Source organism: Dasypus novemcinctus, chromosome 26, assembly GCF_030445035.2.
Source record: "Dasypus novemcinctus isolate mDasNov1 chromosome 26, mDasNov1.1.hap2, whole genome shotgun sequence".
In the NCBI taxonomy this organism is placed as follows: domain Eukaryota; kingdom Metazoa; phylum Chordata; class Mammalia; order Cingulata; family Dasypodidae; genus Dasypus; species Dasypus novemcinctus.
This window is the reverse complement of record NC_080698.1, coordinates 18,397,880-18,413,877: the sequence shown is the minus strand read 5'-3', so window position 1 is coordinate 18,413,877 and position 15,998 is coordinate 18,397,880. Positions and strand designations below refer to the sequence as shown.

At 38.4% G+C, this 15,998-nt stretch overlaps 1 protein-coding gene across 1 annotated transcript in view; it reads left to right on the top strand.

Annotated features, from left to right (window-relative positions):
• The window catches only part of DNAH12 (dynein axonemal heavy chain 12), a 377,830-nt gene that overhangs the window by 20,636 nt on the left and 341,196 nt on the right, over positions 1-15,998 (top strand). Inside the window, exons 3-4 of the mRNA XM_058288139.1 lie at positions 80-161; positions 322-348. Of these exons, the coding sequence (XP_058144122.1) occupies positions 80-161; positions 322-348 (109 nt within the window). The remainder of the gene's footprint in view (positions 1-79; positions 162-321; positions 349-15,998) is intronic.

Genomic DNA, 15,998 nt, shown 5'->3' with positions numbered 1-15,998 from the left:
AAATGTTCAAATTATGTTTTAATAATATATCCTAATTTTATCTTTGAGAGTCATATGTTTTTCTAATTATAAATTTCAGAACTGATGGAGCCAAAATAAATTTAGATAGAATTCTCAGTAAAAGAATGCCTTCATTACCAGAACCAGATTATCCTTCAACTGTAAGTTTAAGTTTTGTCTTTAAAAAATTATTCACTTACCATTTTAATTCTTAATTATTTTTAATTCAACAATATAATTTTTAAAAAGAATAGATATATTTTAAGCTAATTATATTTAATTTTTCTCTTATTTTAATTATGTCTTCTTTGTTTTTGACAGATGACCAGTGAAACAAAAAAAAAAGGAGTGAGTTCAATTTTTTATAATTCTTATTTTGAAAATGTTTAAATATTATTATTACAATGTAATTCCCTCTAAGAGCACGTGCTAATTCCCATTCTATAGAATGAAGAAATTCTATAGAAGAAATTTAGAAACTGAGATTTTAATTTTTTTCCTACCCAAAGGAACAAGCATATCATGGAAGACAGTATGGTTTTTAAGAATTGTATTTTTCTTGCTATCCATTATTTGAGTTCTTATTCTAAAGAGCTGAGCAAAGAAATACAGTGGAGCAGTTATAAAAGAAATGCATTCCCCCGCCTTTTCCATTAGGACCAGGGTTTTATATAATGGTGGCTCTTTATCCACTCAACAAATACTTATTGAAAACCTATTAAGAGCCACATGCTAGGTGTTAGAAATTAAAAACAAAACAAAACACTGCATGGGTAAAAACATGAGGTCATGATGTGATATGTGGAAAGATGGCAATATATAAAATTTCCTTTATAGCAAAAGATATGAGAATTTATGGAGCTGCTTACACAGAAGAGGAAATGAGGTAGCAAGCTCCAAGATGGGTGTATGGGTGTCCCAAGTACCTCAAAGTTCCTTTTGGAGATAGAGGGCTGAGGATGGTACCACCATGTGGATTGAAGATACTTGCAAGAACCTCCTTTTAAATATTCCAAGTTTTTTGTTCTTTTATTTTTTTATATGCTCTTTCTCTCCTACCTCTGCCTATAAGTTTTCTCAAGACTTTGACTATGGTTCTACCTCTTTACCAGATGATATAAAACAAACCCAGAATATTCATAAATATTTAATGTGAAACTGGGTGAATTGCAAGACATATTTGTGTATATCTGTATAACATTCCTCATTGTTCCTCCACAGTTCTTATCTTCTAGTGTCTTAGAATCTAAAATAGAAAACTGGACATGGAAATTGTCATTTACTCCTAAACCCATTGCTTTTGGCAATTTGGTTTCTAGGAACTGCACCACAAGTACAACTAATTGATTTTTAAAAATTTAAATGAATTTTTTTCTTTATTAGAGAAGTTGTGGGTTTATAGAACAATCATGCATAAAATATAGGATGATTCCCATATACCACCCCACCACCACCAACTATTAATAGCATTGCTGTGGAACATTTCTTATAATTGATGATGGTACATTTTCGTAATTGTACTACTAATTAAAGTCTATGATATAATTTAGGGTTCACTGTGTAGTGTAGTTCCATGGATTTTTTAAAAAAATTTTATTCTGTTACCATATATACAGTCTATTATTTCCCCTTATAATCACATTCAGATATAATATTTCAGTCCTGTTATTTGCATTCACAATTGTTGTGTTATCATCATAACCATCCATTAGGAAATAATTTCCATCATTCAACCCTGTACATTTTAAAGTTTAACCTTCCATTCTTTGTCTCCACCTGGTGCCCTGGTAACCTTATTCTAGATTCTAACTATGAGTTTCATATTCTAATTGTTTCAAATCAGATCATACAATATTTGTCCTTTTGTGCTGGCTTATTTTACACAACATGATGTCTTTAAGGTTCATCCATGTTGTCGCATGCATCAGGACTTCATTTCTTTTTATGGCTGAACAATATTCCATTGTATGTATATACTATACTTTATTTATCCATTCATTGGTTGACAGACACTTGGGTTGCTTCCATCTTTTGCCAATTATGAATAATGCTGCTATGAATATCAGTGTGCAAATATCTGTTCAAGTCCCTGCTTTCAATTCTTTTGGACATATACTTACTAGTGGGATTGTTGGGTCATGTGGTAGTTCTATGCTTAACTTTCTGAGGAACTGCCCAACTGTCTTCCACAGTGGCTGCACTATTTTTCATTCCAACTAGCAATAAATGAGTGTTCATATTTCTTCACATCCTCTCCAACACATGTGGTTTTCTGTCCTTTTTAAAAAAATTTATTGAAGTATATCACTCATACTTAAACAGTAAGTGTGGGCGGCGGACTTAGCCCAGTGGTTAGGGTGACTGTCTGCCACATGGGAGGTCTGTGGTTCAAACCCTGGGCCTCCTTGACCTGTGTGGAGCTAGCCCATGCGCAGTGCTGATGCGTGCAAGGAGTGCCGTGCCATGCAGAGGTGTCCCCCACGTAGGGGAGCCCCACGTGCAAGGAGTGTGCCCCATAAGGAGAGCCACCCAGTGCGAAAGAAAGTGCAGCCTGCCCAGAAATGGCGTTGCACACACACAGAGCTGACACAACAAGATGACACAATAAAACGAAACACAGATTCTCGGGCCGCTGACAACAGAAGCGGGCAAAGAAGACGCAGCAAATAGACACAGAGAACAGACAACTGGGGTGGGGGGCAGGGAAGGGGAGAGAAATAAATAAAATAAATAAATCTTAAAAAAAAACAAAAAAAAAAACCCCAATAAGTGTATAGTAATAGTTGTGAACTTACAAAACAAACATATATAACATCATACAGGACTCTCATAACTCACCCTACCACCAATAACTTGCATTGTTGTTAAACTTTTTAAACTAATGATTAAAGAGCATTGTCAAAATATTACTAATAACCAAAGTATTTCCCCCCAACCAACCCTATTATTATTATCTTTATATCATTCATATATGAACATACTTAAACAAGTGTATAGTAAAAGTTGTGAACTTACAAAGCAAACATACATAACATCATACTGGGATCCCATACATCAAACCTCCACCAATACCTTACATTGTCGTGAGATGTTTGTTACAATTTGTGAAAGAATATTGTCAAAATCTTACTACTAATCACAGTCCTTATCTTACATTTCGTGTGTTTTCTCCCCAACTCACCCTATTATTATTTTTAAATATATTTTTTTATGACGGAAGTTGTAAACTTATAAAACAATCATGCACATGTGCAGAATTCCCAAACAACACCCCTCTATCAATATCCCACACTGTGGTGGAACGTTTGCTACAGATAAGATAATATCTTCTGGTTGTTACCATGTTCATAGTGTACATTTGGCTCACATTTTCCATACTGCCTCATTATCAACACAGTACATTTTTCACATAGATGGAAGAATATTATATTATTACTGCTAACCACAGTCCATAAGACACTCCAGCTGTATTCTTCCCATGCTTCCCCACATTCCCAACACCCTGCAGTGGTGATGTACGTTTGCTTTAGCTCACAAAGGACACTCTTGCATCTGTGCCATCAACCACAATTCTCATCCACCTCTTGGTTTACTGTGCTATTCAGTTCCTAGATTATTCTCTAGCATTCTGTCAATTGGCATTTACATACCTAGACTACCATTTTCAGCCACATCCCCATTTATAAACTAGCTGTTACTCACTGTATGTTACCATCCACTCTATACATTTCCACACTTTTACAGTAAAGCTAATTAAAACTTCTACATATATTAAACATCAGTAGTCCATCTCAGTTGTTCTCTTATCTCCTTTAAGAATCCACCACCTACCACCAGGTCTTGAAGATATTTTCCTAGAATTTCTTCTAGAAGTCTTATGGTTCTTGCTTTTATTTTTAGGTTTTTGATCCATTTTGACTTAATTTTTGGATAAGGTGTGAGATAGGGGTCCTCTTTCCTTCTTTCAGCTATGGTACCTAGTTCTTTCAGCACCATTTTGCTGAACGGACTGTTCTGCCCAAGCTGTGTGAGTTTGACAGGCTAGTCAAAAATCACTTGACCATACATGTGAGAGTCTATTTCTGAACCATCATTTTGGTTCCATGGTCTATTTGTCTGTCTTTACACCAGTACCATGCTGTTTTTACCACTATAGCTAGGTAATATGATTTAAAGTCCAGAGATGAAGGTTCACTTCTCCTTTTTATGATGTTTCTGGCTATTCAGGACCCCTTACCCTTCCAAATAAATTTGATGATTGTGTTTTCAATTTTTTTTTAATGCTGATGGAAATGTTATTGGGATTGCATTGGATCTGTATGTCAATTTGAGTAGAATTGTCATCTTAATGATATTTAGTCTTCTGATCCATGAGCATGGAATATTCTTTCAGTTATTTAGGCCTTATTTGATTTCTTTTAACATTGGGTTGCAGTTTTCTGAATATAAATCTTTACATCATTGGTTAAGTTTATTTCTGACTATTTGAGTTTTATCTGTCATATTTTATTTTCACCACTCTTATGACACTTTTAGTTACTTTTATTGATATAATCTTCATTTCTAGACTCTCTTCCAGGCCTCTCTTTCCTGTCTTTTCTTTTCAGACTCTAGCACACCCTTTAGTATTTCCAGGAAATCTGGTCTCTTGCTTAGAAATTCTCTTGGTTTCTGTTTATCTGCAAATATTCTAATCTCGCCCACATTTTTGAAAGACAGTCTTGCTGGATATAAGATCCTTGGCTGGAAATTTTTCTCTTGTAGTATCTTAAATATATCAGACCACTGTCTCCTTGCCTCCAGGTTTTCCGGTGGGAAATCAGCACTTAATCTTTTGGGGGTATCCCTTATATGTTGTTCATTACTTTTCTCTTGCTGTTCTCAGAATTCCCTCTTTGTCTTTGGCATTTCACATTGTGATGAGGATGTATCATGGAGCTGATCTATTCAGATTTTTTCAGATGGGATGGGAGTACGTTGTTCTTTTTGGACATGGATATCTATGTCCTTCAGTAGGGTTGGGAAATTTTCTACCCTTATTTCTTCAAATACTTCTTCTGCCCCTTTTCCCTTCTTTTCTCCTTCTGGGACACCCATGACACATATGTTTACACACCTTTTGCTCTCATTTAGTTCCCTGAGACCTTGTTCAATTTATTCCATTCTTTTCTTTATATGTTCTTTTGTATGTTTACTTTCAGAAGCCATTTCTTCAAGCTCACCGATACTTTCTTCCGTCTCCTCAAATCTGCTTTATATGATTCCAGTGTTTAAAAATTTTCATTTATTGCACCTTTCATTTCCATAAGATCTGCTGTTTTTCTATGTATGCTTTCAAATTCTTCTTTGTGCTCATCCAATGTCTTCTTAATATCCTTAATCTCTTTAGCTATCTCATTGAATTTATTAAAGAGATTTGTTTGAACATCTATGATTAGTTGTCTCAACTCCTTTATGTCATTTGTGGGCTTATCTTGTTCCTTTAACTGGGCTATAGCTTCCTGTTTCTTGGTGTGTATTGTAAATTTTTTTGGTGTCTTGGCATCTGGATTACTAGAGTATTTTTTCTGGGTGCAGTTTTTTTCTTTAGTTTAGGGCTTCCTGCCCTTTCTCCCTTGCTGGTTGTACAGTAGGAGCCAAGATTGTAATTGGTGCTATAAGCTGTGGAAGCTCAAGTTTCCCTCATTGTGCCAGGGACCAATGAAGCTTCTCCCACCTCTCTCCTTTGAAAGTGGAGCTTTCAATTCCAGCTGTGAATCTACTTACAAACTCTAGGGTCTAGAGTCACAGCTGTGTGGAATAATCCAAGTCATGCAGGCCTAGACTATAGTTACCCAGAGAGACTGATGAAGTTTCATGCCCCTTTCTCCCCTACCTGGGGTGGGGATGGAGCTTCAGGTGTGGGCAGCAATCTATGCAGTGCGGGTCCAAGGTGACTGTAGTTTCCACGGTAGACTTCTGATTATTCCATCTGTGCCAGCCAAATGTATCTGCAGTTACCTGGATAGGCTGGTGTAGTCCCTGTCAGCCTCCTCCCTGCCTGAGGTGGGGCCGAAGTCTAGTCTAGGGCTGCAGGCCTATCTGGGTGAAAGAAACTGGTTCCTACTGTCATTGTGATTTTCGGTCAGCTGGGCTTCCCCTCAGTATGGGGATGGAGTCAAAAGAGGCCACTGGCCTCTTTCCAACTTGGGCAGATTCACACCCTAACTGTTCCCAGGGTTATATCTTAGCCAGCCAAGTCTACCAATCAGTAGCTGAAATTGACAGCCAACTGTCTTCTCCTTCCTGTTTTTGGTAAAATAGAGCTTCTAATTCCAGCCACAAAATAGCTCTGGGGGTGGTTTATGCTGCCAGAGTAGGATAATCACCAGCTTGGCTGGTAATTTCCCAGAGAGGCTGGTATACGTCCCTGCAGCTTCCTCCCCCTGGAGGTGGCACTGGGGCCTAGGCTGAGCTGCAATCTCATCTGGATGGAAAGAAGCTGGTCTCCCCCATCACTGTGGTTTTCAGTCTGCCCTGCTTCCCTTGTGCCACATGCAGAGTTAAGATGGTGGCTACTGGCCTCTTTCTGACTTGGATAGGCTCAAACTTTAGCTCTTCTCAGGATTATATTTTAAGCCCACTGAATTTTCTCATCAGTAGCTGAAGTTGGTGCCCAACCATCTATTCCTCCCTCATTTTTGGGAAGTGGAGCTTTCAATTCCAGCCGTGGAACAGCTCCTGAGGCAGCTTGTGCCTCCTATGGAGAATAGGCACTGGCCTCTGTGGCTTGGAATGCTCTACTTACAAATCTTCTCTGCAGATGGGTGGTCTCTTCCTTCCATTCCTTCAAGTATGTTACAGGGTGCTCTTCTGGCCTCCTGAAGCCCTGAAACAGGTGCTTCAACTAGCTCCAGATAGCTCTGGGTGTTCACTTAACTTCCCTATAGCAGGAGCTGACTCTAGGAGCTCCTTACTCTACCACCATCTTGCTGGTTGTCCCCATTTTTTATAGTAGGGATGTTTTTCATTTTGTTGTTAAGTTGAAGGATTTTTTTATATATACTAGATACTAATCCTTTATTGGCTTCCAAATATTTTCTCCCATTGTATAGGGTGTTCTTTTACTTTCATGATAATGTCCTTTGATGCATAAAAGTTTTTAATTCTGAGGAGTGGATGTGGCTGAAGCAGTTGAGTGCCTGCTTCCTACATGAGAGGTCCTGGTTTTGGTTCCCTGTACCTACTAAAAACAACAACAAAAACAAACAACTAATAAATAAATGAAAAAAACCAACCCAGGGGAGTTGGAGCTCGGCTTCCCACATACAAGGTCCCAGGTTTGATCTGGTCTGGTACCTCAAAAGAAAGAAAAAATGTTCCAAATTTTGACCAGGTCCCATTTATCTATTTTTTTCATTTGTTGCTTGTGCTTTGAATATCAAGTCTAAGAAACCTTTGCATAACACACAGCCATGAAGATGCTCTCCTCTGTTTTCTTCTAGGAGTTTGATAGTTTTAGGTTTCATATTTAGGTCTTTGATCCATTTTGATTTAATTTTTGAATAAGTTGTGAAACAGGGGTCCTCCTTCCTTTACTTTTCTTTTTTTTTTCAAACAGAGATCCAGTTTCCCGGCACCAGTTGTTGAAGAGACTATTCTTTCCCAATTGAGTGGTCTTTGCCAACTTGTCAAAAATCAGTTGGCTATTAATGTGAGGGTCAATTTCTGAGCTCTCAATTCTATTATGTTGATCTATAGGTCTGTCTTTGTTCCAGTACCTTGTTGTTTTGACTACTGTAGCTTTATGATAAGTTTTAAGAATAGGAAGTGTGAGTCCTCCAACTTCATTCCTCCTTTTCTTTTTTAATTTATTGTTGTTTTTTAAAAGAAATTCATAGATCACAAAAAATGTTACATTAAAAAATGTAAGAGGTTCCCATATACCCCATTCTCCACATCCCCCACTCCTCCCACATCAAGAACATTTTTCATTAGTATGGTACATTCATTGCATTTGATGAATACATTTTGGAGCACTGCTGCACAGCATGGATTATAGTTTACTTTGTAGTTTACATGCTTTCCCAGTCCATTCAGTGGGTTACGGTAGGATATATATAATGTCCTGCATCTGGGCCTGCAATATCATTCAGGACAACTCCAAGTCCCCAAAATGCCCCTATATCACACCTCTTTTTCCCTCCCTGCCTTCAGCAACTCCCGTGACCACTGTCTCTACATCAATGATACAATTTCTTCCATTGGTAGAGTCACAATAATCCTATAGTAGAATACCGGAAGCCCACTCTAATCCATGTTTCAATCCTCCATCCTGAGGATCCTGGGATGGTGATGCCCACTCCACCTCTAAATCGAGAGGGACTTAGATCCCACATGGCTGATGGATGGGATTCTCTTACTTGCAGCTGTAGACTCTCTTGGTTCCTTGGTGTGGTGGTTGACCATCTTCACCTTGATAGCTGACCTGGGTAAGTCCAACACCTGGTGAGTAGGTTTTGCAACTCCACTGAGGCTCAGGGCCCAGCTGGCACATAGACAGTCCAGGGATTCAAGTCTCCTAGGCACATACCAATCCCAGCACCAAATACGGGTTCAGTAAAAGTGACAGAAGAAGAATGTGTAGAGGAGTCATTCCTCTTTTTCAAGATGGCTTTTGCTGTTTGGGGCTCCTTACCCTTTCATTTAAATGTGGTGATTGGCTTTTCCTTTTCTGCAAAGAAGGTTGTTGGAATTTTGATTGGGATTGCATTGAATCTATAAATTGCTTTGGGTAATATTGACAATATTTAGTCTTCTAATCTATAAACACAGAATATCCTTCCATTTATTTAGGTATTATTTAATTTCTTTTAGCAATGTTTTATAATTTTCTGTTTACAAGTCCTTTACATCCTTGGTTAGATTTATTCCCAGATATTTGATTCTTTCAGTCCCTATTCTGAATGCAATTTTTTGCTTAATTTCTTCTTCTGATTGTTCATTGCTTGTGTACAGAAAAACTATTGGTTTTTGGGAGTTGGGGTATTGGTCTTGTATCTCGCCACTTTACTGAATTAATTTATTGTATCTACGAGCTTTGTTGTGGATTTTTAATGCTTTTTTTTTTTAAGATCTATTTATTTATTTATTTATTTATTTATTTATTTATTTATTTATTTATTCCCCCCCCCCCGGTTGTCTGTTCTCTGTGTCTATTTGCTGCATCTTCTTTGTCCGCTTCTGTTGTTGTCAGCGGCACGGGAATCTGTGTTTCTTTTTGTTGCGTCATCTTGTTGTGTCAGCTCTCCGTGTGTGTGACACCATTCCTGGGCAGGCTGCACTTTCTTTCGCGCTGGGCGGCCCTCCTTACAGGGCACACTCCTTGCACGTGGGGCTCCCCTACGCGGGGGACACCCCTGCGTGGCACGGCACTCCTTGCGCACATCAGCACTGCGCATGGGCCAGCTCCACACCGGTCAAGGAAGCCCGGGGTTTGAACCGCAGACCTCCCATGTGGTAGACGGATGCCCTAACCACTGTGCCAAGTTCACTTCCCTATATATATATTTTTTCAGTGTTCTGTTTTTAAAAAAAAATTTTAATCAAGGAAAGGTATTATGTTTTGTCAAATGCCTTTTCTGCATTGACTGAGATGATCATGTCTCGCCCCCCCCCCATTCTGTTATTGTGGTGTGTTATATTAATTGATTTTCTTATATAAACCAATCTAACAACCAGGGATAAATCCCACTTGATCATGGTGTGTATAATTCTTTAATATACTGTTCGATGCAGTTCAGTGATATTTTGTTGAGGATTTTCCATCTGTATTCATAAGAGATGTTGGTCTGTAGTTTTCTTCCTTGTGGTATCTTTATTGGCTTTGGTATGGGGGTGATGTTGGCCTGGTAGAATGAGTTAAGGAATATTCTCTCCTTTTCAATTTTTTTGGAAGTTTTTGAGCAGAACTGGAGTCAAGTCTTCTTGGAATGTTTGGTAGAATTCCCCTGTGAAGCTATTTAGACCTGGACTTTTCTTTCTTGGGAGATTTTTGATTACTGATTCAATCAATACTGATTCAATCTCTCTAGTAATTGGTTTGTTGAGATCTTCTATTTCTTTTTTTTTTTAATTTTAAAAAATTTATTGAAATATATCACTCACACAAACATGCATAAACAGTATACAGTAAAAGTTGTTAACTTACAAAACAAGCATACACAACATCATACAGGGCTTTCATATCTCACTGTACTACCAACACCTTGCATTGTTGTGAAACATTTTAAACTAATGTTTAAAGAATATCCTGAAAATATTACTACTAACCAAATATTTCCCCCCAACCCACCCTATTATTATTTTTATTATATTATTTATACATGAACATACATAAACAATAAGTGTATAGTAAAAGTTGTAAACTTAAAAAGCAAACATGCATAACATATACAGGGGTCCCAACATCAACCCACCACCAACATCTTGCATTGTTATGAGACATTTGTTACAAATTATGAAAGAATATTGTCAAAATCTTACTATTAACTATAGTCCTTATATTTGGTGTATTTTCCCCCAAAACCAACCCTACTATTTTTTACACATATTTTTTGATAGACGTTGTAAACTTACAAAACAATCATGCACATGTGTGGAGTTACCATATAGCACCCCTCTATCAACACATCACACCATGGTAAAACATTAGTTACAGATTTTGAGATAGTATCATCAGATTATTACCACCAACTATGGTCCATTATATACATTTGGCACACCTTTCCCATACTCTCCCATCATCAACACAGTATATCTTTTGCATAGATGCATGAATATTAAATAATTACTTTTAATCATAATCCATAGGTCACTCCAGTTGTATTTTTCCCATGCTTCTCCATATTCCCACTTCCCTGCTGTAGCAATGTACATCTGCTCTCGTTCACAAAGGACACTCTTGGATCTGTAACATCAACCACAGTTCTCACCCACCTCTGGGTTTACTGTGCTGTTTAGTTCCTAGATTATTCTCTAGCATTCTATAGCTTTCTGAAAATTGGCATTTACAATTCCTAGACCACCATTTTCAGCCAAATTCCCATTTATAAACCAGCTGTTACTCTAATGTGTTACTATCCACTCTATACATTTCCACACTTTGTAAAGTTAAGTAAAACTTCCATATACATCAGTAGTCCATCTCAGTCCTCTTCTTACTTCCTTTAAGAACCCACCATCTACCAACAGGTGTTGAAGATATTTTCCTACATTTTCTTCTAGAAGCTTTTTGATTCTTCTTTTATATTTAGACCTTTTATCCATTTTGAGTTAACTTTTATATAAGGTATGAGAGAGGGGTCATCTTCACTTCTTTTGACTATGGATATCCAGTTGCTCAGCACCATTTATTGAATGGACTGTTCTGCCTGAGCTGGGTGGGTTTGTCAGGTAGTAAAAAATCACTTGACCATGGACATGAGGATTTGTTTCTGAACCATCAGTTCGGTTCCATTGGTCTATGTGTCTGTCTTTTTGCTAGTACTATGCTGTTTTCACCATTGCAGCTAGGTAGTATGATTTAAAGTTCGGATGTGAGAGTTCTCCAACTTCACTTTTTAAGATGTTTCTGGCTTACCCTTCCAAATAAATTTGATAATCTTGTTTTCCATTTATTTATTGATTGATTTAAAGATTTATTTCTCTCCCCTTCCCCCCCATTGTCTGCTCTCTTGTCCATTCACTGTGTGTTCTTCTGTGACTGCTTCTATCGTTATCAGCAGCACTGGGAATCTGTGTCTCTTTTTGTTACGTCATCTTGTGTCAGCTCTCTGTGTGGGCAGTGCCATTCTTGGGCAGGCTACACTTTCTTTCATGCTGGGCGGCTCTCCTTACAGGGCTCACTCCTTGCACATGGGGCTCCCCCACGCGGGGGACACCCCTGCATGGCAGGGCACTCCTTGAGCTCATCAGCACTGTGCATGGGCCAGCTCCACACGGGTCAAGGAGGCCCAGGGTTTGAACTGCAGGCCTCCCATGTGGTAGGTGGATGCCCTATCCATTGGACCAAGTCCGCTTCTCTGTGTGTGTTCTTCTGTGTCCACTTGCATTCTTGTCATGCAGCACTGGGAAACTGTGTCATTTTTTTTGTTGCATCATCTTGCTGTGTCAGCTCTCCGTGGTGTGGCGCCACTCCTGGATGGGCTGCTATTTTTTTTTTTTTCATGCAGGGTGGCTCTTCTTGAGGGATGCAGTCCATGCACGTGGGGCACCCTACATGGGGGACACTCCTGTGTGGCACGGCACTCCTTGCTCACGGCAGCACTGCGTGTGGGCCAGCTCACCACATGGGTCAGGAGGCCCTGGGCATTGAACCCTGGACCCTCCATATGATAGGCGGACACTCTATCAGTTGAGTCACAACCGCTTCCCTCCATTTATTTATAAAATGCTGGTTGGAATTTTAATCAGGATTGCATTGAATCTGTATATCAATTTGAGTAGAATTGACATCTTAAGGATATTTAGTCTTCCAATCTGTGAGCATGGAATGGTCTTCCAATTTTTAGGTCTTTTTGATTTCTTTTAACAATGAGTTGTTGTCTCCTGAATACAAGTGCTTTACATAGTTGGTTAAGTTTGTTCCTAAATATTTGGTTTTATCTGTCATATTTTATTTTTATTTATTTATTTATTTAAAGATTTATTTATTTATTTAATTCCCCCCCTCCCCCGGTTGTCTGTTCTCTGTGTCTATTTGCTGTATCTTGTTTCTTTCGTCCGCTTTTGTTGTCGTCAGCGGCAGGGGAAGTGTGGGCAGCGTCATACCTGGGCAGGCTGCACTTTCTTTTCGTGCTGGGCGGCTCTCCTTACGGGGCGCACTCCTTGCGTGTGGGTCTCCCCTACGCGGGGGACACCCCTGCGTGGCATGGCACTCCTTGCGCGCATCAGCACTGCGCATGGGCCAGCTCCACATGGGTCAAGGAGGCCCAGGGTTTGAACCGCGGACCTCCCATGTGGTAGACGGACGCCCTAACCACTGGGCCAAGTCCGTTTCCCATCATATTTTATTTTCACCACTCTTTTGGTACTTTTAGTTACCTTTATTGATATAATCTTCATTTCTGGGCTCTCTTCTAGGCCTCTCTTTCCTGTCTTTTCTTTTCTGGTTGTAGTACTTCCTTTAGTATTTCCTGCAAAGCTCATCTCTTGGTTACAGACTCTTTCAGTTTCTGTTTATCTGTGAATATTCTAAACTCACCCTCATTTTTGAAAGACGATCTTGCTGGATATAAGAGTCTTGGCTGAATTTTCTTCTTGTAGTGTCTTAAATATTATCATACCACTGTCTTCTTGCCTTCATGATTTCTGATGAGAAATTGGCATTTAATCTTATAGGGTATCCCTTCTATGTTATGCTTTGCTTTTCTCTTGCTGCTCTCAGAATTATCTCTTTGTCTTTGGCATTTGATATTCTGATTAGTATGTGTCTTGGGGTGGTCTATTCAGATTTATTCCAATGGGAGTACGTTGTACTTCTTGGACATGGATATTTATTAGGTTGGTGTAAAAGGAATTGCAGTTTCAGACCATGAAGTTTAAATCATTATAACTAGGCTCAAACACATCTTTATTAATCAAAGTAGGAACCATTATAAACAACTCATTTTTGCCAATGAGAAATAAGTTTGTTTATTTCTGTAGTGTAAAAGTCCATGCTTCAGGACTCGATAAACTCTTGGAAAGCATTTTCTGCATCCTGCTGGCTGTGGAAGCATTTTCCCTGCAAAAAGTTGTTGAGATACTTGAAGAAGTGGTAGTTGGTTGGTTACAGGTTAGGTGAATATGGTGGATGAGGCAAAACTTCATAGCCCAATTTGTTCAACTTTTGAAGTTTTCGTTGTGCAACGTGGTTGAGAGAAGAATTGGGCCCTTTCTGTTGACCAGTGCTGGCTACAGGTGTTGCAGTTTTCCATGCATCTCATCGATTTGCTGAGCATACTTCTCAGATGTAATGGTTTTGCCAGGATTCAGAAAGCTGTAGTGGATCAGACCGGCAGCAGACTACCCCACCATGGCCTTTTTTGGTGCAGGTTTGGCTTTTGAAAGTGCTTTGGAGCTTCTTTTCAGTCCAGCCACTGAGCTGGTCATCAGCAGATGTCATAAAAAATAAACTTTTCATTGCACATCACAATCTGATTGAGAAATGATTCATGTTGTTACGTACAATAAGAGAAGATGACACTTCAAAATGATGATTTTTAAAATTTTTGGTCAGCTCATGAGGCACCCACTTTTTGAGCTTTTTCACCTTTTCAATTTGCTTCAAATGCTGAATGACTGTAGAATGGATGATGTTGAGTTCTGTGGCAACTTCTTGTGTCGTTTAAGAGGATCAGCTTTGATGACTGCTCTCAATTTGTAGCTGCCAACTTACAATGTCCGGCCACTAAGCTCCTCATCTTCAAGGCTCCCTTTGCAAAACTTCTTGAAACACAACTGCACTGTACGTTCATTAGCAGTTCCTGGGCCAAAGGCATTATTGATATTGTGAAATGTCTCCACTGCTTTATGGCCCATTTTGAACTCAAACAAGAATATTGCTTGAATTTGCTTTTTGTCCAACATCATTTCCATAGTCTAAAATAGCAATAAAATAAACAGCAAGTAATAAGTCATTAGCAAAAAAACATAAAATGAGAAATGTGCATTAAAATGATGTATAACATAACCATTTATTTAGGAATGTATGCCAATAGCAAATGGCAAATTTCAGCAATGAAACACTGCAATTACTTTTGCACCTTCGATAGGGTTGGGAAATTTTCTACCATTATTTCTTCAAATATTCCATCTGTCCCTTTTCCCTTCTCTTCTCCTTCTGGGACAACCATGACACGTATGTTTGTACTTCTCTTGTGGTTGTTTAGTTCCCTTAGACCTTGTTCAATTTTTTTCTGTTTTTCATCTGTTCTTTTGTATATTTGCTTTCAGAGGCCATTTCTTCAAACTCAGCAATCCTTTTTCTGTCTCTTCAAATCTGCTATTATATGATTGCAATGTATTTTTAATTTCATTTATTATGCCTTTCATTCCCTTAAGATCTGCTATTTTTCTATGTATGCTTTCTTTCTTTCTTTTTTTTTTTTTTTTACATTTATAGGCTCATGTTTATTTGACTTTTTCCCTGTATTGGTTGGTAGTAAAACAACACAATAATGCCTCATCTTTCTTTAGTTTCCCTGTTTCATACCTTATTTTTAGGGGAGAGTTAACATTAAAATGTAACCTTTATCCCCTATATTTTGCACTATATTTTTTATGTAACATTTATGTAAGCTAAAGTTTCTTCAAATATAAAAATAATTAAAAAGAAATAAAATGTAATATTTATTAGCTTGTGCTAATATTTCAATCACATACTGGAAGTGAAATATATATATATTGGAATTCAAAAGTTTGCCTGGAGGATTTATTGAGTTCATATAGCTAATTTCTGTACACCAAATTCTTCAGAAATATTCTCTAAATTCTTCTTTGTGCTCATTCAATATCTTCTTAATATCCTAAATCACTTTAGCCATCTCATTGAATTTATTTAGAAGATTTGTTTGAACATTTATGATTAGTTGTTTCAACTCCCTTATATCATCTGGAGGCTTGTCTTGTTCCTTTAACTGGACTGTATCTTCCTGTTTCTTGGTGTGAATTGTAATTTTTTCTTGGTGTCTTGGCATCTGGCTTACCAGATGTATTTATTCTGGGTGCAGTTTCTCTCTTTAGTTTAGGGCTTCCTTGCTCTTTCTCCCTTGATGGTTGTGTAGTAGGAGCCAAGGACATAGTTAGTGCTGTAAGCCATGGAGGCTCAAGTTGCCCACATTGCCCCAGGGACCGATGAAGCTTCTCCCAATTTTCTCCTTTTCCAGTGGCAGGGACAGAGTCACAGCTCTGTGGAATAATCCAAGTCATGCACACATAGGCTGTAGTTCCCCAGAGAGACTGATGAAACTTCATTT